The sequence below is a fragment of the Magnolia sinica genome, chromosome 1 (genome assembly GCF_029962835.1).
Source record: "Magnolia sinica isolate HGM2019 chromosome 1, MsV1, whole genome shotgun sequence".
Classification (NCBI taxonomy): domain Eukaryota; kingdom Viridiplantae; phylum Streptophyta; class Magnoliopsida; order Magnoliales; family Magnoliaceae; genus Magnolia; species Magnolia sinica.
In genome coordinates, this window is record NC_080573.1 from 7,678,591 (window position 1) to 7,700,118 (window position 21,528).

General features: G+C 40.3%; 1 protein-coding gene across 3 annotated transcripts in view; it reads right to left on the minus strand.

The window, feature by feature from the left end:
* LOC131238154 (cysteine-rich receptor-like protein kinase 44) overlaps positions 1-20,085 on the minus strand; it is a 93,819-nt gene extending 73,734 nt beyond the window's left edge. For 2 of the 3 annotated variants that reach the window (XM_058236182.1, XM_058236181.1), the window contains exon 1: positions 19,134-20,085. In XM_058236182.1, coding sequence (XP_058092165.1) covers positions 19,134-19,971 — 838 coding nt within the window. In that variant the 5' untranslated portion in view covers positions 19,972-20,085. Of the gene's footprint in view, positions 1-853; positions 976-1,109; positions 1,233-19,133 lie in introns of all 3 variants that reach the window. The other variant, XM_058236185.1, reaches the window with a different exon arrangement.
* Between the last annotated feature and the right edge of the window lie 1,443 nt (positions 20,086-21,528).

Here is a 21,528-nt window from a genome sequence, read left to right on the forward strand (position 1 = left end):
ACATGAGAAAAATGGTAAAATATCTTAATGATACTTCAACAAATGCTAAGATACACATATTTCCATGTTTAGGAATCAAATAATTAACAAGCATGGATCGCTGGCTCATGAAATATCAGGAAAATATGGAAAAAATGGTGGATCCATCCATCCAATTATCTCACCATTTTTTATTTTCTTTTTTTCAATGAAAGGGAGACACCACTTGGAACTTTTTTATTTTTCTCACTTAGAACTTTGTTATTCAGATGGAAAAGTTATACAACTTTCTAACCATTTATCACTCCATGCATGCACATATATACATAAAAAAAATATATACATCATCCATTCATCCATCCTTCCATCCAACCACCCATGCATACAACCATATATAGACACATGCATAATCTATCCATACATCCAACCAACCAACCATCCATCCATATATGCATGCACATGCATGCATACATACATATTTACCAATACATGCATGCATTTGGTCATATAAACGTGCATCCATAAAAATAAAAACAAAAATAAAAATAAACAAATTTGAAATGGACTTTTTTTTTAAATAGATAGATTTTTTGCAGATATTGATCCATTGGTAACAAACTGGTGATATTATCAATAATATCATGGATACACTGGAAATACAAGCAACATGTGAAATTTATTCGGACAAAAATATCGCGATGCATTAATGACATTAATAGATTGGCCATACTTTTCAACACATCGGTGATATATCACCAAGATCTAGAATATTTTTATACCAGCTGTCGATGCCGAGAATAATATCAGCGATATTATCGCCTATTGCCCAGATAAGACTCTGCACTAATATTATTGATACTCAGAACAATGATACCTTATAAACAGCACCAAATCCACCTTCTCCAAGCTTATTGTCTTCAGAGAAGTCGTCCGTTGCAGCTCTTATTGTACGCAAATCATATAGCAGTGATTCCTCGTTTCTTTCAATCCCATGATCTACACAACCAATACCATTTTCAATCATTTGTGTAGGTTTGCCAGGCTTCAAGGTAGGCAGTGTTAATTACCAAAAATTTTAAAAGGGATGAAACTGTTTGCACTGGTGCAAAGGATAACCCATAGTGACTTACCGATCAATGGTTTCTTCTTTTTACTCCTCAAGAAACAAGTAGCGATTGCAAAGATGAGCACGACTGCAACTACTATAGGAATGACAATGATTATGGCAGTTCGAGATGAGCGTCGCTTTCCTCCTGGAAAAACAAGAAATACAGTAGTTTTTAGGCTGGAAAGCGGACCACATCGGTTCCCAACCAATATAATTGGGCTCAGGCCTGTAGTACCGGTCAAACAATGCCATTTTCAATCATTTGTGCCCACGTCAAAAATAAAATAAAACTTATATATATAAAAAAAAAGGCCTGTAGTACAGGTCCATGAAGTTGGCACAGGTCAAATATTCAGCGCTTTTGTTAAATAAGTTGGCCAGGGCGCACCATGACTGTTAATGTTCATTAAAAAATGGGTTAGGGTTGCTAAAGCCTCACACATGTGCAAGGGATACCATCTACATGCTATCCCATTTGTCAGCACAAAAGAACATTTTAAAAGAAACACACGGAAACAGAAAGAAAATAAAAATAAGTGTGTAACAAACTGAAATCTTACAATATTGTTATCTTTAAAGTAATATTTACCCTCTAGCAATATTGAAATACCTTTGTAAGAAAGTTAATAGCAAATCCACCTCCACAATATACCTAAGCTTTCTCCACTAGAGAAATGTGTGTTTCGAACCCGTATAATCCAAGCAACACCCAGTGTACCCACACGGCACACTTATTTACCCAGACCAATTCAAAAATTAAATTTGTTGAACTACACATGACACACGTATTTAGCCAAACTAATCCAAAAGCTAAATTTGTAAAAATACAATTTTTATTTTTATTTTTATTTTTTATTTTTTATTTTTTTTTAAATAGCACTTTCTTTGGGGGGAGGGGAGGGGTTCTGATTCAAAGAGTAAGAAAGAAGGGTTTCAAAGGAAAATGAGAGCTTTAATAGGGTAAGTTATGGCGATTCGGTAAACTCTATTTGCAGAATTAAAGAAGATTGTTGAGTGAGAGATGGGAATTTAAATAACTAAAATAAAATTCATACTTGATTGAGACAACATTGTTGTAACTTGATTGTCATACTCTTCCACACCTTACACCTCGAGAGAAGCACTAGGATGGTTGAGAGACTTCAACATGTGTAGGCTTAGGGACCCGGGCTTGTTTATATAGTTACAAAGGATGAGGAGTTTATAACCCATCGAAACTCCTCCCCCTTAGGCTCTATACGTATTTAAGATTCCTATTTCAACTGAAACACCATGCGTGCAATACAATCCTAGCGCACCACCCTTATACATTCTAGATCAATCACAACTTGAGTGGGGGTCCACCAATATGCCTAATCATGTTATCCAACCTTTACGGTAATTTAGACCATTGATCAATAAGGCACACCTTATAGAATTCTTACATTCTCCCGCCTGAGTCACATTGATCAGTGTTAAGGATTAATTTTCAAAAACATTTTAAAAACATATTTTTGTATTAAAGAAACATCTTAATGGTCAACCAATGCAATTATTGGATAGTACGGGCAATGCTTTTACAACTGGTCTATCAAGACCACTAGCATCGAATCGCGATAGCTATCACAATATTTAATTTAAGCGAAGTGAGATTAAACATGGTCACATATACTACCAGTCTTAACGACATATATCAAGAACTAAAAAGTGTGATATAAAGATAACATACGTCGTGTGATGATATGTGTCTATCCTTAAGAGGTCCAGGAGCTTTTGAATGTCTTTAATGAAACAAGACTGCGTACTTGAAATATATTGTGCATATATAAAGAGAATAAGAAATTAACTTTGTATCAGAATCATCAAAATTTTATAAATGAAATGCATATAAAAAAAATGCCTTCAACATCTATGAAAATAAAATACGCTCAACTCTCATTAATTGAATACATCTATGGGGTTAATGACTCTCATACATGTTACATGCTCTTGAAATGGCATGATAGGAAGCCCTTTAGTGAGAGAATCAGCAATCATCTGCTTAGTGCAAATGAACTCTATAAAAACTAGACAATTTTGAACTCTTCTCTTCATAACAAGATAATTAATGTCAACATGCTTCGGCCTTGATAAATATTTGTTGTTGTTAAAGAATGAAACCGCATTTGAGTTATCACAAAAGATTTTCAATAGTTTCAAAATATGCTTCAATACTAGCAAACTTGAGAAGAAACGGTGTAACCATATTACATTGTATGATGCTTCATGACAAGCAATAAATTCAGCTCCATGGTGGATGAGGTTGTTGTCAACTGTTTCACACTTTTTCACCACAGCCCAACCAACCATCATGAAGATATAGCCTAAGGTAGACTTTTTTGTATCAACATAGCCAACGTAGTCTACGTCTGAGTATTTAACCGACTCTAAATGATCACACATTTTGTATGCAAGTATGAAGTCTTTCGTTCTTTGTAGGTAGCGCAACACCTTGTCTACAGTTATCTAGTGATACATTCCTGGATTAGATAGATAGCTACCAAACATTCCAACTACAAAGGCAATATTCAGGTGTTTATAGACTTGAGCATACATGATGCTCCCTACTACTTATGCATACGAAAAATTCTTCATTCGATTCTTTTCCAAATCATTCTTAGGGCATTAGAACTGTCTGAATTTATCATCCTTAATTACACCGGAAGATTGTCTAAGAGCATAGTTTTGCATCCAATTCCTTTCAAGTACCATATCAATATAGACCATTTGTGATAGGCCTACGTGATTTGTTACAATCCATCTCAATGCCGATAACATAAAAGATTTCACCAAGATCTTTTATCTCAAACCTTTGAGATGAGAATTTCTTAGTATCGCTCAATATCCTAATGTCACTTCTAGCTAACAAATATTATGAACATACAAAACTAATATAAAAAACTTGCTCCCACTAATTTTTCCATAGATATACTCATCTTTGGTCTTTTCAACAAAACCGTATAAGGAAATCACTTTATGAAATTTCAGGTACCACTATTGCAATACTTGTTTCAACCCATATATGGATTTCTTGAGTTACAAATCATATGTTCTGAGCCATCGGATGCAAAACCTTCTAGTTGTAACATGTATATATTCTCATCTACAGCTCAATTAAGAAACATAGTCTTTACATCCATTTGATGTAGCTCTAAATACATATGAGACACAAGAGATATTATGATCTCAAATGAGTCTTTCTTACATACTGGTGAGAAAGTATATTTAAAATCAATACCTTCACATTGGTTAAAATCATTGGCAACAAAAATGTCTTTATATTTTTTAACATTACCCTTAGAGTCCTATTTGATTTTAAATACCTATTTACAACTAATCGGCTTGGTAACTCAACAAAATTTCAAACCTTACTGTCCTTCATAAATTTCGACTCATCCTTTATGACATCCACCCAACAAGAGGGATTAACACTTTTTTTGACTTGTGTAATGGATTTAGTATCATTTTTCACTCCTATGTCAAACTCGTGCTCCTATAAGTGTACGATATAATCATTTGGAATTACAGGCATCCTCTCTCTTTCAGATCTTCTTAATGGCTCACCATCTTTTAGTGTGACTTTCATTTCCTTCCTCAGTGAGTTGTATATGAGGTTTATTATAGTGATTTGCAGTAATTAAAAGCTCAACTGAAGGATTTGTCCCTACGTGACCCAAAGTAGTCGTGATGGGAGCCACAACCCACACTTCTTTAAATATAAAATTTATAATATTCGTGCTCACACTATTTTCAGTATCCTCAATGAATCTGACATTCTCAATCTCGATAATCCTGATAGATTAAGAAGGACAGCAGAATCGATAACCTTTTAACATTTTTAGATATCTTATAAAAAAACAGCTTATGGTTTTGAGGTCGAGTTTTATTTCAAGGGGGTTATAAACTTTGGCCAGAGGAGTGTTGCGCAACACGCCAATAATGCAGTGAACCGAGATCCAATCTTCAGCCTCACCCACAAACAATAAACAGAAAGAAATATAATTTAAAAGTAGAATCAAAGCATACCAAACAAACCACAAGACAAGATATACGTAGAAAAATCCCAAATAAGGGTAAAAAACCACAGGTGCAAACTTCCACTATGAAGAAAACGAGATTACAAGCAATATACTAACCTTTTCTCTTGGATGTATAAAGAAAACTCTTTGCCCACACTTTAAAATAACTCCCATTACCCTAGAATAGCCCTAGAGACTCCTATTTATAGTTTAGGTAACTTCTCTTTCGCACTTCTTGTGAAACCATCTTAAAAATCCGCAGTTCGTGCAAAATCTGAAAACGAATCTGCGTAACCTCGACTGGTCGAGCGGACCCTCGACTGGTCGAGCATGGGCCACGACCGGTCGAGCACCGTGGACCTAAAAAATCATAGCTCGCTAGACTTTGAGTCGAGTCAGCCCGTGACTGGTTGAGTGGGCCACTAGACCGGTCGAGCGACCCTGTCCAGATGTGGCTCCACATCTCAACAATCTCCCACTTGGAGACACAACACCATAAACCTTTATCTTCTACATCCAAAGTGCACCAACTCCTTGTCTTCAAGCCTGAAGATGAATCAAAGCTGAACAAAGCTTCAACTTCTCCTGTGTGATCGCCTTGGTCAGCATATCCATAGGATTCTCACTTATATGAATCTTCTCTAGAGCAATCGATTCATCTTCCAGTAAAGAACGTATGAAGTGATATCTGATGTCAATATGCTTGGTCCTTAAATGAAAAACTGAATTCTTAGCCAAGTGTATTGCAATCAGACTGTCATTGTATAGCTTGCAATCTGCTTGCTTCTTACTTAACTCTTCCATGAAACCTTGCATCCACATTATCTCCTTGTACACTTCTGTAGTTGCAACGTATTCTGCTTCCATTGTACTGATAGATAGTATCTTCTTAACTGAGAGACCCAACTGACTGCAGCACTACCCAGAGTAAAGACATAACCTGTAGTGCTTCTTCTGTTGTCGATATCTCCTGTCAAATCTGAATTTACGTAGCCCCATAGCTTGATTTTTGATCCACTATAGCACAGCCCTATATCCATAGTACCTACCAGGTATCTGAGGATCCACTTCACAACTTCTCCATGTTCCTTCCCGGGGTTGTTCATGAACCTGCTAACAACTCCCACTGCTTGAGCAATGTCTGGCCTCGTGCTCACCATAACATACATGAGACTCCCAATAGCTGACACATATGAGACTTTAGCCATATAGTCTCGTTCCTCCTGTATCTTCACATCTTGCTCTTTAGAAATCTTGAAGTGGTTGGCTAATGGAGTGTTAACTGGCTTAGCACCTCCCATATTGAATCAATTAAGTAACTTGGCTATGTACTCTGCCCGTGACAAAAATATTTTCTTATTTTCTCTTTCACGCTTTATCCTCATGCCTAGGATTTATTTTGCAGCTCATAAATCCTTCATGGTAAATTTTCTAGACAGTTGTCTTTTGAGATCTGAGATGTCCTCATGCTTGATCCGGCCACAAGCATATCATTAACGTACAGAAGAAGGATGATGTACGACATATCAAAATTCTTCAAATAATAACAGTGGTCTGCATGACATCTTCTACAACCGTTTCCTAACATGAAACTGTCGAACTTCTTGTATCACTGCCTCGTGGCCTGCTTCAGGCCATATAGACTCTTCTTCAGTCTACACACTTTGTTCTCCTTTCCTGGTGCCACATATCCTATCAGCTGATGCATATATATCTCTTCTTCAAGGTCCCTATGAAGAAAGACTGTCTTAACATCTAGCTGCTCTAAATGTAAGTCCTCTATAGCCACTATATTCAAAACCATGCGAATTGTAAACAATTTCACTATTAGTGAAAATATTTCAATGAAATCGATACCTGCCTTTTGTTGAAACCCTTTCACAACCAATCTGGCCTTGTACCGTTTCGAACCATTGTACTCCTCCTTTAGTCTATAAACCCACTTGTTATGAAGAGCTTTTTTACCCTTAAGTAGAGTGACTAGCTCCCATGTACGATTAGACTCAAGAGAGTCCATCTCATCATCCATGGCCTGCTCTCACTTAACCCGTGTATCTGACTGTAATGCCTCTTCAAAACACTCTGGTTCACCATTATCTGTCAGCAGTAGATAATGTAAGGAGGGTGAGTATCGAACCGTGGGTCTCCTCTCTCGAGTAGACCTCCTCACAACCGGTGTCTATAGATCTGCCTCATAATGCTCCTGTGCATGATCATCCTGTGGCGCTATAACACACGTGTCCGGTAACTCTTACAACTCTACGAATTCTTTCTCATCAGCCTTATTTTGCTGCACACTGTCCTTATGCATTACTTTTTCATTGAAGACTACGTCCTTGCTTCTGATAATTTTTCTATTTTCTGTATCCCAAAAACGGTATTCAAAATCATGCTGCTCGTAGCCTATAAACGTGCACTTCCTGAACTTCACATCCAGCTTGTTTTTGTGCTCTTCATCAATGTGAACATACAAAGTGCAACCGAACATTCTGAGATATGCAAGGTTCACTTTTCTCGCTCACGTTTCTTCTGGTAGCCCACCATCTAATGGTGATGAGGGATTTTTATTGATGAAATATGTGGCAGTATTAATAGCATCTGCCCAAAACATCTTAGGCAACCCTGCATGTAACCTCATGCTCCTGACGCGCTCAAGAATGGTTAATGCGCTCAGCCACACCGTTTTGTTGCGGCGTCCCTATAATCATTTTTTGTTGTTTAATTCCATTTGTTGTACAATACTCCTCAAACCATTTATCACAATACTCTCATCCATTATCTGATCTGAGACATTTTACTGTTTTACCTGTCTCGTTTTCTACCATAACTTTCACTTCTTAAATACATCAAATACATCAAATTTATACTTTAAGAAATAGACCCACAGTTTTCTACTAGCATCATTAATAAAGGAAATAAAATAACGTGAACCACCAAGAGATGATACCTATGCCGGTCCCCACACATCAGTGTGTACAAGCTCCAACAGATGCGTCTTTGAAGCGCGTCCTGTCTTTTTGAAATTTACCCTTGCCTGCTTGCCATACCGCAATCCTCGTAGAATTTTAAGTCAATAGACTTCGGCCCTGGTAGCTTCCCTTTTGATAATAACACTTTCATCCCTTTCTCACTCATATGTTCCAACCTTTGATGCCATAACTGCTCATTCACTCCAGTTGATGCGACTGCGAGTGAACTATACGATCTTGAAATCTCGTACAAAGTACCTTCCTTCTTGCTTCGAGATATCACCAAGGCACCTTTTATGATCTTTTAGGAATTATTAGTGAAGGTCGTCACATATCCGGTATTAACCAACTGTTCCACTGAGATTAAGTTCTGTTTCAAGCTTGGTACATGTCTAACATCTTTCAATTTCAAAGTTCTTCCATCTTTCTAATTTATATGAACATCTACCTTTTCAACATTACTGCACGACTCATCATCACCCAGGTAGACTCTCCTGAAGTCACCTGACACGTAATCACGCAGAACTTCCTTACATGAAGTGGCATGAAACGACGACCTGAGTCTATGACCCAAGACTCATTCATCGCATCAAGAGACAAGATCAGCGCCTCTGTGTCGCTCTCCTCAGATAGATTCACTGAATCCTTCCTGCCTTGAGAGCTTCCTTCTTGTTTCTTAAGCGCACTGCAATCACATTTCATGTGATCCTTCCCGCAATGTCAACACCCGTCTTTGTCTTTACTTCCCTTGGACTTCTTTCTTGAGAACGGCCATGTTTATTGCCTCATTTATTCAGAAATCTTCCTCTTCCTTCAACGTTTAAAGCATTCCCTGAATCCCCTGAAATTCCCGATGTCTTTCTTGTAGATTCTTCGTTGAGAATTAGACAGGCCACATCATCGAACTTCAACTTTGTCGACCCTGAAGAATTGCTCACAGCAATCACCAAACCATCTCAACTGTCTGACAAAATGGACAAGATCAAGAACAACTTCTCAATTCTAGTCTTCCCTTCTTCCGTCATCACTCTCAATAGAACTAAATCAATAGCTCTGATACCAGTTGTTGCGCAGCACGCTAACAATGCAGTGAACCGAGATACAATCTCCAGTCTCACCCACAAACGATAAAAAGAAAGAAATATAATCTAAAAGTAGATTCAAAGCATACCAAACAGACCACAAGACAAGATATACGTGGAAAAGCCCCAAACAATGTTAAAAAAGCACGGGTGCAAACTTCCACTATGAATAAAACGAGATTATAAGCAATATACTAACCTTTTCCTTTAGATGCATAGAGAAAACCCTTTGCCCACACTTTAAAATAACTCTCATTATCCTAGAATAGCCTTAGGGACCCCTATTTATAATTTAGGCAACTTTCCTTTCGCTACTCTTGCGAAACCTTTTAAAAAATCCGCAGTCCGTGTAAAATTCGAAGACGAATCTACATAACCTCGACTAGTCGAGCAGGCTGCTCGACTGGTCAAGCGGGCCCTCGACTGGTCGAGCATGGGCCTCGACTGGTCGAGCACCGTGGACCTAAAAAATCATAGCTCATTGGACTTTGAGTCGAGTCAGCCCTCGACTGGTCGAGTGGGCCACTCGACCGGTTGAGCAGGACCCTCGACTGGTTGAGCGGCCCTGTCCAGATGTGGCTCCATATCCCCAAACGTGGAGATATTGGGGGCATAGTTTTCTCCCATTTCGCAACTCAAAATGAGTTTTATTTATAGTCTTCCTGGGGACCTTGTTATGGATATAAATTGTAGTTTTGATCGCATCACCCTAAAGAGATTCTGGAAATATTAAATTGCTTATCATGCTATGCACTATGTCCATAAGAGTGCAATTACACCTTTCAACAACACCATTCGTCTCTTTGGTCCCAGGCATGGTGTACAGGGCGACAATGATAAAATCTTACAAGTATCTAGCGAATGGTCTCAGATTGCGACCTGATTCGTCATATCTGTCATAGTATTTACCACTATGGTCAAACCTGATGACCATACTCTTCCTATTGAGTTGATTTTTAACTTCAACCTTATATATTTCAAAAGCATCTAAGGCATCTGATTTTTCATTTATAAGATAAAGGTACCCAAAATGAGAATAGTCATCTATAAAAGTAATAAAATATTTATACTCAGTCTAAGATGTTGTAGGGAATGACACACAAATGTCGGTATGTATCACTTGTAAGAGTCATACACTCCTAGTTGCACATTTCTTTCTAATTCTGGTTTGTTTACCCTTAATACAATCAACATGTGTTTTATAGTTGGAGAAGTATAGAAAATGAAGAATTTATTCCCGCACTAGTCTTTCTAGTCTCTCATAAGAGATTTGGACCAATCGCCTATACCACCATATGAAGGAATTTTCATAGTTTTGTTTTCACTTAGATCTTAGTTTATTCTATAAAAGTGATAAAAAAATTAAGCTAAAACTTAAATCCTACCTTATCTGTCCGTCTCTTTCTTACATTTTTCTTTTCCTTACCCAACCCACCACACACCCGAGCTCCTCTCTCTCTCTCTCTCCCCCAGTCGCCCGAGCTCGACTCGGCGCCTACTCGATTCATATCAGTCGTACGACTTGCACTTTTTTTTAAAAAAAAAGGAAGGTTGTTGTATTGATATGGAGAAATGTACAAGTATGATGGGTGGGCCTCACAACAAGACATGCGGCCACACCCACCCTGAAACTATCCAGAAAAGAAAACCACAAGAACAACCCAAAGGACTGGAGAAAAACAACAAACTACCCGCCCATTCTGATAGCTCTTAAACCATGTGACTTACATTTGGCAACTCACCCGAGCTCTCTCTCTCTCTCTCTCTCTCTCTCTCTCTCTCTCTCTCTGCACCAACAACAAGGTACCTTTATGGCTCTATCTAATATTATATATATAATATTAATTGAATATTTGATTTGGAAGTTAGGTTGGGTGGGGATTGGGTTAGTTAGGTCAGATGGTTGGGTATCATATAGGTCGGTTGGTGACGCAGGGGAGGACGTGAGGTCGAGCACCGTCTTCCTCAAGAGGATAACTATCCCGAATCCGCGGAACTTCTCTGGACTCCTCACAGAGACTTCTCGAATCCACGAGGAAAGAAAGCAGAAAATAGAAATAAATTCTAATAAATTCGAAATTGATTGATCAATGATTAAAATCGAGTTCACAACCCTTTAAATAAGGGTATCAAGCAATGGGAAAGAAATCATAATCAAACTACAACTCAAACTCCTAGAATCCGCGACTTACTATAAATAGTAAACTTACTATTTATAGACGGCTGTGATGTCTACTAGTGCGCAAGGTTTTCGGCCAAAAATAGTAAGTGTCCTATTTGGCTTCACCAAACCATTCTCCTAATTATTCTAAGCTCTTTTCACGTTGGGCGCAACTCCTAAAGCCCGACGGATGAAGAGTTATAATCAAACTAAAACTTACTATTTATAGTAAAAACGAAATTAAAACGGGGAAACGACCGTCAATCTAGGGGTTTTTCGTAATTTCGAGCTGCGTAACCTAGCGTAGCTGGGTTGGTTGGCTAAAGTAGCTCGTTCTATCCCAAAATCATATATTTTACGTCAGGTAACTCATTCCGGATTGCGAGATACGCCCGATCTAAGGTCCGACGGTCCGGATCACTTCTGTCGTCGACCGGGCCTTTTCTGATCCATCTTGGCCATGAAACTGTCCGCGACCCGCTCTACATCAGTCTCCTCTACTTCAAAAGAACTCGTCCTCGAGTTCTCATCCTGCTCTGGTTCATGATACTCGGTCAAGTCTGTGACGTTGAAAGTCCGTGAGATCGCCATGTCATCTGGAAGATCAACAACATAAGTGTTGTCATTGATCTTTCGAATGATTGGTACCGGTCTAATCTTTTTATTTTTCAACTTGTTGTACGTTCCAGTCGAAAATCTTTCTTTGCGCAGATGGACCATAACTTGGTTGCCTACCTCGAACATATTTTGTCGCTGATGCTTGTCCACTTGCTCCTTTTACTTTTCGTTCAAGGCATGTAGCTTGGTCTGTACCTCCGCATGAATGCCCATGATCTTGTCTGTCATATGTTCTGTTGCAATACTCATGCTTGGGAGCTTGGGCAGAGGGACCAAGTCTAGTGTGTGGCGAGGTACTCGTTCGTAAATAACCTGGAATAGGGTTTTTCCTGTCAAGCGGTTCACCATGTTGTTGAATGCAAATTCTGCTTGAGACAAGGTCAAATCCTACTGCTTCAGTTTTTCTCCTGAAATACATCGAAGGAGGTTTCCCAACGTGTGATTCACAACCTCGGTTTGCCCGTCAGTCTGTGGGTGGTAGGCGTTGCTGAACTGAAGTCATGTATCGAATCAAGTCCACAAAGTCCGCCAAAAGTGGCTTATAAACTTCGTGTCACGGTCAGAAGTAATAGTCTTGGGAACCCCGTGTAGCCGCACAATTTCTCTGAAGAATAGGTTCGCCACGTGTGTTGCATCGAGAGTCTTCTTGCATGGAATAAAGTGTGCCATCTTGGAGAAACGATCTACTACCACGAACACCGAATCCATGCCGTGTTGTGTTCATGGGAGACCAAGCACGAAATCCATAGATAAATCCTCCTAAGGGCCATTAGGCACGGGTAACGGAGTGTAGAGGCCCGTATTATGAGATTGCCCATTAGAGGTCTGACAAATATAATAACGTTAGACTGCCTTTCCCACATCACGTACCAATTGCGGTCAGTAATACCGTTTTTCTATAAGAGCTCGCGTCTTGTCTCATCCAAGGTGTCCACTGAGGACACCTCCATGTAGCTTTTGGATTATCTGTTCACTTAGCGAACTATTTGGGATGCACAGTCGATTTTCCTTGAAAAGGAACCCGTCTTTCATATATAAGTCGTCGGGGTGACCTTCTTGGTATCTAACTCATGCGTCCTTGAAGTCGTCGTCATCGGCATATATGTCTTTGAGGCGCTCGAACCCGATAACCTTATTGCTTATAGTGACTAACAAAGTTGCACGATGACTCAGTGCATCAGCTACTTTGTTCTGTTGCTCTGACTTGTGTTTTAGTACAAACGTAAATTCTTGCAAAAATGAGATCCATCTAGCATGTACACGGTTAATGTTAGCTTGACTATTAATGAATTTGAAAGCTTGATGGTCTGTGTAAAGTATGAATTTCCTTTGAATCAAATAATGTCGCCAGTGTCGCAGTGCTTGGACTACCACGTATAACTCGATCTCATATGTAGACCACTTCTTACGTGCATCGCTAAGTTTCTCAGTATAGAAGGCTACCGGCTTACCTTCTTGAGACAAAACTTCCCCAATTCCGACATATGAGGCATCACATTCAACTTCAAACAGTTTATCGAAGTTGGAAAGTACAAGAACCGGAGTCGTGGATAATCTGCGCTTGATTTCAAAAAAGCTCTTGTCGGCTTCGTCAATCTACTGAAACTGCCCTTTCTTCATGCAATATGTGTCCTTTCTTCATGCAATCTGTGATTGGTGATAAAATGGTACTGAAATTTTTCACGAACAGACGATAGAATGTCGTTAGTCTATGAAAACTTCGCACTTCATGAATATTTATGGCAATTGGCCATTCTCTGATTGCCTTCACCTTTTCCTCATCCACCCGAATGTCCGTGAATGTTATAACAAAACTCAGAAATAATATGCTATCAGTCATGAAGCTGCACTTTTTTAAATTGAGATACAGTTTATTTTTAGTGAGTACTTGAAAGACCTTCTTGATGTGTTTCATGTGGGTGGTTTCGTCTTGACTGTATATCAAAATATCATCGAAATAAACCACAATGAACCGCTCAATGAAAGGTTTTAGAACTTAGTTCATCAATCTCATAAATGCGTTAGGCGCATTCGAAAGACCGAAGGACATGACCATCCATTCGTATAATCCTTCCTTGATCTTAAAGGCCATTTTCCACTCATCACCCGACCGTATTCGAATCTGATGGTAGCCGCTCCTTAGGTCCAATTTAGAGAATATTTTTGCACCCTCTATCATGTCCAGCATATCGTCCAACCGTGGTATAGGAAACCTGTATTTTATGGTGATTTTGTTGATGGCTCGGCTGTCAACACACATACGCCAACTCCCATATCTTTCTTTGGAGTTAATAGAGCTGGTACAGCACATGGACTCATGCTCTCTCAAATAAGACCCTTATGGATCAACTCCTCTACTTGTCCCTACAGAATCTCGCACTCATTCGGACTCATTCGATAATGAGGACGATTCGTAAACTGGACCCAGGGACAAAGTCGATATAGTGTTGGATATCCCGCATAGGGGATAACCCATCGGGAAGGTCATCGGGCCAGATTTCTTTGAATTCATGTAGCAGGGGCCTTAGTCTTTCAGGGATGTTGGTAGGCTCGAGTTCTTCTCCTTTTACAATTAATGCATCAGTTTATCCTGTTTCTTTGGATTCTTCAACGAAGTCCTGTATGGTTAAGAGAAAATAGCCCTCAACTTTAGAAGTTTTAGGTGGTCCCTCTGGATCCATAGGGGCCAATATGGTCTTTCGGCCATCCTTGACGAAGATATATATGTTATCTCGCCCTTTATGAGTGGCGTCACGGTTAGATTGTCAGGGCCGACAGAGTAGTATGTGACATGCTTTCATGTTAACCACATCATATAGTATTTCATCCTTATAATGTTTACCAATTGAAAAGGATATGTTGCACCGTTTAGTTACCTTTGTTTCGTTGACCTTCTTGATCCAACCAATTGTATATGGAGAGGGATGACGCTCCGTTTTCAATTGTAACTTTTCCACCATGACGTTGGAGACGATGTTATCGCTGCTCCCGTTGTCAATGATCACGTCACAAACCTTTCGATTCACCGTACACCTAGTGCGAAAGATGTTATGCCGCTGTGGATGTACTTCTTTTCTTGGCGCATATAATAGTCACCTCACAACGAGCGACTCGCCGTGATCTTGCTAAACCCAACCTGAATCATCTGTCTCGTCCTTAGTGGTATGTTCCTATTCTTCAATATCTGGATATTCATAAGCGTTATTAGTACTATTATTATTGATGACGAGGTTTGCCACTTTTCGCCGGGGACAAGTATTTGATAAGTGACCCGGTTGGTTACAACGATAGCAATTGTCGGGCCTTGGCCGAGCATAGGGGTTCGAGATTCTACTTGGACTAACAGCAGTTGGTACGCCCCTTTGGGGTCTAGCTTACCCGCTTCCCTGATCTCGGTTATCAGACGTAGGAGGTTGAGTGCGTGCTCCTATGGGTTCCTTCCCCTTGAGCTGTGGAGTTCCCTAGGGCGGACCTGCTATAAAGATCCTTGCAGTAGGATAGGTCCGTATGTTAGGATGTTCAAGTTGGGCTTCTGCCCGAGTAGCTAACTTGATCGCATCATTCACCGTCCAAACGGACTGCATCTGGACCCGATCCTGGACAACCATACGTAATCCATCGTTGAATCGGGCGACTTGTTGCGATTCAGTCTCGACCAAATCGTTACGCACCGCCAGGCGGTAAAATTCTTTTGCGTATTCTCTCACAAATCGACTACCCTGTCGATAATTTTGATATTGTTGAAATAATACCTGATCGTAATCGCTAAGGAGGAATCGGGTACGTAGTAGCTGCTTCATCCGCTACCAGGTACGGATTGGTACTTTCATCTGCCTGGTTCGCGCGAGTTACAGTTATTCCCACCAAGCTGAAGCTCGTCCTTTCAACTTGTAGGCCACAAGCTTGACCTTCTTTGCTTTAGGGATGTCCATATAGTCGAAAAATCGCTCAACTTCAGAAAGCCAATCGAGAAAATTCTCAATGTGTAGTTGGCCATTGAAGGTAGGAATATCAACCCTCATCTTGAATTCTCGATCCGTTCGATCTATTCGATCGCCGCTATGTCTTGGGTGTTGGAAGATTATGTCGTCGATTTCCTCCTCATTGGAGCCCCCTTCCTCAGGAGACCCTTGGATGCACTACCGGTACTATCTTGCTATCAGGGCGATTAATTGGGGGTGGAGGATTGCCACCAGAAACATGGAGTTACCTTAGGTTTTCCTCCAAGAGATCCGCTATGCGGTCGATGGAAGCCTGCAGCCCTTGCATGGCTTGCTGATTCTCTCGTTGCGCTACTTCGAAAGCTGCCACCGTTAAAGGTAAATTTCCTGGAGCACCGCCCATGGGATTGTTGCTCGACCCATCGTTAGAAGCCATCGATCCAAAGAGAAACCTCGCTCTGATACCAAACTGATGCAGGGGAGGACATGAGGTCGAGCACCGTCTTCCTCAAGAGGATAACTATTCCGAATCCACGGAACTTCTCTGGACTCCTCACAGAGACTTTTAGAATCCACGAGGAAAGAAAGCAGAAAATAGAAATAAATTCTAATAAATTCGAAATTGATTGATGAATAATTAAAATCGAGTTCACAACCCTTTAAATAAGGGTATCAAGCAATGGGAAAGAAATCATAATCAAACTACAACTCAAACTCCAAGAGTCCGCAACTTACTATAAATAGTAAACTTACTATTTATAGATGGTTGTGATGTCTACTAGTGCGCAAGGTTTTCGGCCAAAAATAGTAAGTGTCCTATTTGGCTTCACCAAACCGTTCCCCTAATTATTCTAAGCTCTTTTCACGTTGGGCGCAACTCCTAAAGCCCAACGGATGAAGAGTTATAATCAAACTAAAACTTACTATTTATAGTAAAAACGAAATTAAAATAGGGAAACGACCGTCAATCAAGGGGTTTTTCGCAATTCCGGGCTGCGCAACCCGGCGTAGCGGGTTGGTTGGCTAAAGTAGCTCGTTCTACCCCAAAATCATATATTTTACGTCAGCTAACTCATTCCGGATTGCGAGATACGCCCGATCTAAGGTCCGATGGTCCGGATCACTTCGGCGCCGGGCCTTTTTCGATCCATCTTGGCCATGAAGCTCCCGACCCGCTCTACATCAGTTGGGTCAGCTTAACATCAAATTGCTACTAAGTTAAGTTGAGTGCGAGTTGGGTTGGGTGCAAGTTGGGTGCTGGGTTGAAGTGGAAGGAGTATTGACTCGACTCAAGGCAAGCTCGCTTCGACTCAACTCGAAATATTTAACAAACAAGCCAAGTTTCAATAGTAAACTCGAGGTAGAGCTCAGGCTCGAAGAGAGCATGGACAAGTCAAGCCAAGCTTGGCCTTGGACTCGGCTTGACTCGGCTCAATGTACAGCCCTAGCTAGGTGAGAGATAGGAAGGCAATTATACTTTTGATAGCGAGGTTCTTCTTAAAGAGTCCCTGCGCGTTGATTCTATCACCACTATGTATTGATCCACACCACTCATCCGCAAACCGCGACTTGGAAAAATCTCACTAATCAAAGATCTCATTATCCATACCATGTGACCTAAAGACAGCGGTCCACAAAACATTTTCTAACTCAACTTTCACAAGAACGGTGGCGATCTCCAATCGAAGAGAATATTTACAAGTTGACCGTGTACTGTTATAGATTTGTATAAAATTATAAACGGCCTGGATCATCACGTGGTGGGGTAGAAGAGCCGAACAGATTGGGCTTGACTCTAGGTGGAGAACCTTGCGAGCAAACCTCATCGACCTAGGTGGTGGGCAGCAACCAGGCCCATTTCCTGTGGCATGGAGTCCACAGGCGTGCAGTACATCTTAAAGGACTTCCAGATTGGTTGGACATCGATGTAGAAATTGTTGAATGATCATAACCGTCCATCATTTAGATGCTGACTCTCCAAAACTCAGGCCGAGCAGAAGAACCTGATCACTGAATATATGTTTATTATATTGGAACTGCTGAAAATTAAATTTCAGTAGTTAATAATGAAATACATATATCAATAAGGTAGATCTTCTTTTCAATGCAGAAATTGGATTATGGCCCACCGAATATAAATCCTGAAAGATGGACGGTTTCAATTATTTTTAAAATAAGAATTGGTGGGATGATTGATTGCCTGTCCACTTTGAAAATTTTTTCCCAAAAAAATCTAAACGTGTGGTTGAGCTTTGAAGGGATGCGGATTAGGTACTACGCCCGCCTGATCGGAGCTCGGGACAGGCGGAGGCTCCGAGGGCCACTGAGGGGGAAAAGTGATGTATCAATTTTATTCACACCGTCGATCCATTTTTCAATATCATTTTAGAGTACTGGACCAAAATTAAATCAGATCCAATTATTAAGTGGACCACACCATAGGAAGAAGCGGTGCTAAATGCCCACCATTGAGTGATTTTTAGGGTCCACTGTGTTGTTTATTTACCATCCAACCTGTTGGTATGGTCATATACACCTGAATGAAGTCACACACACACACACACACACACATATATATATATATAGGATTTTTAATCTCCACTTTGTGGTCCATTTAAGCCTTCTAAATTTTCTATTTTTGTCTTAAAAATATAAAATGATATTCAAAAATGGATGAACGGTGTGGATAAAATTAATACATCACTTTGGCCCTTCAGTGGCCCTCGGAGCCCCCGCCTGTCCCGAGCTCCGAACAGGCGGGGGTAGTACCTGATCCGGCCCCGCTTTGCAGTACCGCACGTCCCCGGTTCCATCTATCACAGGTCCTCCTCCCAACGATACAAGTGAGACCAATAGATTAATAATCAAGACCGTCGGTCTGATTCAATCCATGATCACTAGATCATTCTAAAAAAATCTCCCAGAATAGAAACCACAGTCACCAATCTTTGCCTTTTTCTCTGTGTCTCTTCTGAACCGTCTATTTACATACCATAAATTGAAAGGTTTAGTCCATACTGTGAGTTGATTTTTTGGTAGTAGCCCATCTACTGTAGGGACAAAAGCACCAATGGTCTTGATCACTAAAAAATGAGACCCATATATACAAACCTAAAATCCAAGGGGAAGGGGATCATATAATTTTACTCCCCATCTAAAAACCAATACTATTCCAATAGCGGTTGTGATTAACCAGAAAGATGAACACAAATCAAGAGAAGAAGACCCGAAAACTTACCTGTAGTTGTTGTGTTTGGTGATGGAGGAACCAGAGCTGAGGTAGGAGTAGGAGGAGGAGGAGAAGGAGGAGGAGGAGTCGGTGCTGTGGCTAAGTCGTCATAGAACTTGTAAATCTCAAACCTCAAATTGCAACTCGGCCCAAGAACTCTCCCACCTTGTTTTCCATTACAGCACGTTGGAATCTGAGCAATTGCACCTTCTAAGCACAAATTGCAATCATTTCTCGACAGATCGTCTGTGCATTGCATAAGCCCATATACCGTTTGGAAGTCCGAGAAACTCGTTGAATTCGTAGCATACATCCGTTTGGAAGAGCCAAAGGCCGCCGTCGAAGCAAGATTTTTCATCATCTGGCTCAAAATCTGATTAAACCGAGATGGGTTTGATATATTTTGTGTATTCCACATGTAAAACAATGGGTTGTTATCAGACGATGATAAGAATCGTTGGCTGGAGTAGCGCAAGAAGCACCTATCATACCATGTAAGGGCTGTCCTATTAGGGCAATTTCCGACGATTTCTTGCCTTGCGGTGTTGAGGCAATCACGGCATATTGCGGGTGTAGTGTCGCCTCGGCATTGCGCAAGGCCATAGATTCGGTTTTGGTTTTCGCCGATCGTGATGTTGGAGAAGCCGGTGAGTGAAGTATTGGAGGAAAGAGAAGAGAGGAGGCGATTGAGGTTAGTTCCAAACGTGCTATTAACAATGTAATTAGCTGTGCTTGGACAAGTGGTCCAGAGAGGATCTGCAGTGCTAGCCGGGAGATGGAAGATGAAGAGTAGGAGGGATGAGAGGAGGAGAAATTCAAAGGGTTTTGAGAGGAGAGAAGGCATCATCTGGTTGTTGGAAAATCTGAGTAATAGGAAGATCACATGCTTCTTACGGAGGAAGGAGGTTACCTGAGGAGATGTTGGGCTAGACAACGGGTCATATTTCTTTGGAGTACAGATCATCTGGACTCGGTCATCTGTTTCCAGCGCACAGGGAGTTATCGTGCCCTGGAATTTAAATATTGGGCCATGTAATCAGTACTGATATTAACATAGCAATTTAATAAGATATAAAATATTCACAAGCACCTACCGGATAAAACTTGGGTCGGGCTTGGGTTGAGCTCTTGGGTTGTCCGACCCAGTTCGAATTCCAACAATGTATAAGTTACTTATAAATTATAATTGAGTGTGGATAGTATGTGTTGAAGACAAAGGAAATTCCACCGCCATCGAGTCTCATTGGTCCACATCATTTCTGATGACTCGAGCTAATTAGATATGTTGGATTTCTCGATCCCAAATGCACAACATGACTTTTAAAGGAGTGGTTTGTCCTGTATTTTAGCTTGTTTGTTTAGAAAAAATAAAATTCTTTATGATAAATAACACATATATAATTAATAAAATCATATATACAAAAATTAAGATGTGTATTGAAATATAGTAGACTAATCTAATAACAAAATTATTAGCATGTATCAACCGAACTTGCTTGGGTTGGTCTTGAGTTGAGAATTCCCAACTTGAGGTACAGTTGAATTGGATTAGGGTTGAGGTATATGAACCTTTGGTTGGACTAGGGTTGAGCACCAACCCGTCTCAACTTGCCCAAGTCTAGGACTGAACCCGATACATCCTGCCCAAGCCCAACCCAATGTCGGGTCGGTCAGAAGTCGGTGGGGTCGAACCCAACTTTCAACCCTATTGAAAAGTAGCCAGTGCCTCACCTACCATACACATGGCATTCATGTCCCTTCAAGGGATCATATCTACGAAAAGTCAGACCGATCAAACACGCTTAACCATTGATTTCAGGCAATGAACTTGGACTTGACCATGCGGCATGTTTGGCTGAGAAAAAAAAGATAGAGAAAGGAATACCTTGTTGATGATAAGACTTCTTCCCATTGTACCCTGTTACCAATCATTAAACCTTTTCATAACCAGCATCCCAAGTAAAAATTATAAAGTAAGAATTGCTTACAAAAGAGATTTCCACCTGCAAAGCATTCCCTCAAAAATGAGATTTCCGCTTCACATCCAAATTAGATATCAAAATGGAATACAACCATATACTGGGTTTTCTTGAAAAAAATAAAAAAATAGAAGACGTATCTTGGTTGTCATTGATAGGCTCTTAGTAAGTAGTTATGGTGAATTTTCCATGAATTTTGAATTCAAACAATAATAGTGGAAGCATGCCATTAATGGAAAGATATCATTGATTTTCCACGAAAAAATGACTCTAAAGTGTCTCGTGGTGTGGTCCACTTGAGCTTTGGATTTGCTTCATTTTCTTTGGTCCTCTATGCTACACAAGTAGGTAGGGATGAGCACAACTTGTCTATGACCCTGAAACGAGGGATGTGGGCAGGACCCTGATCATAAAGCCTTCCTCAA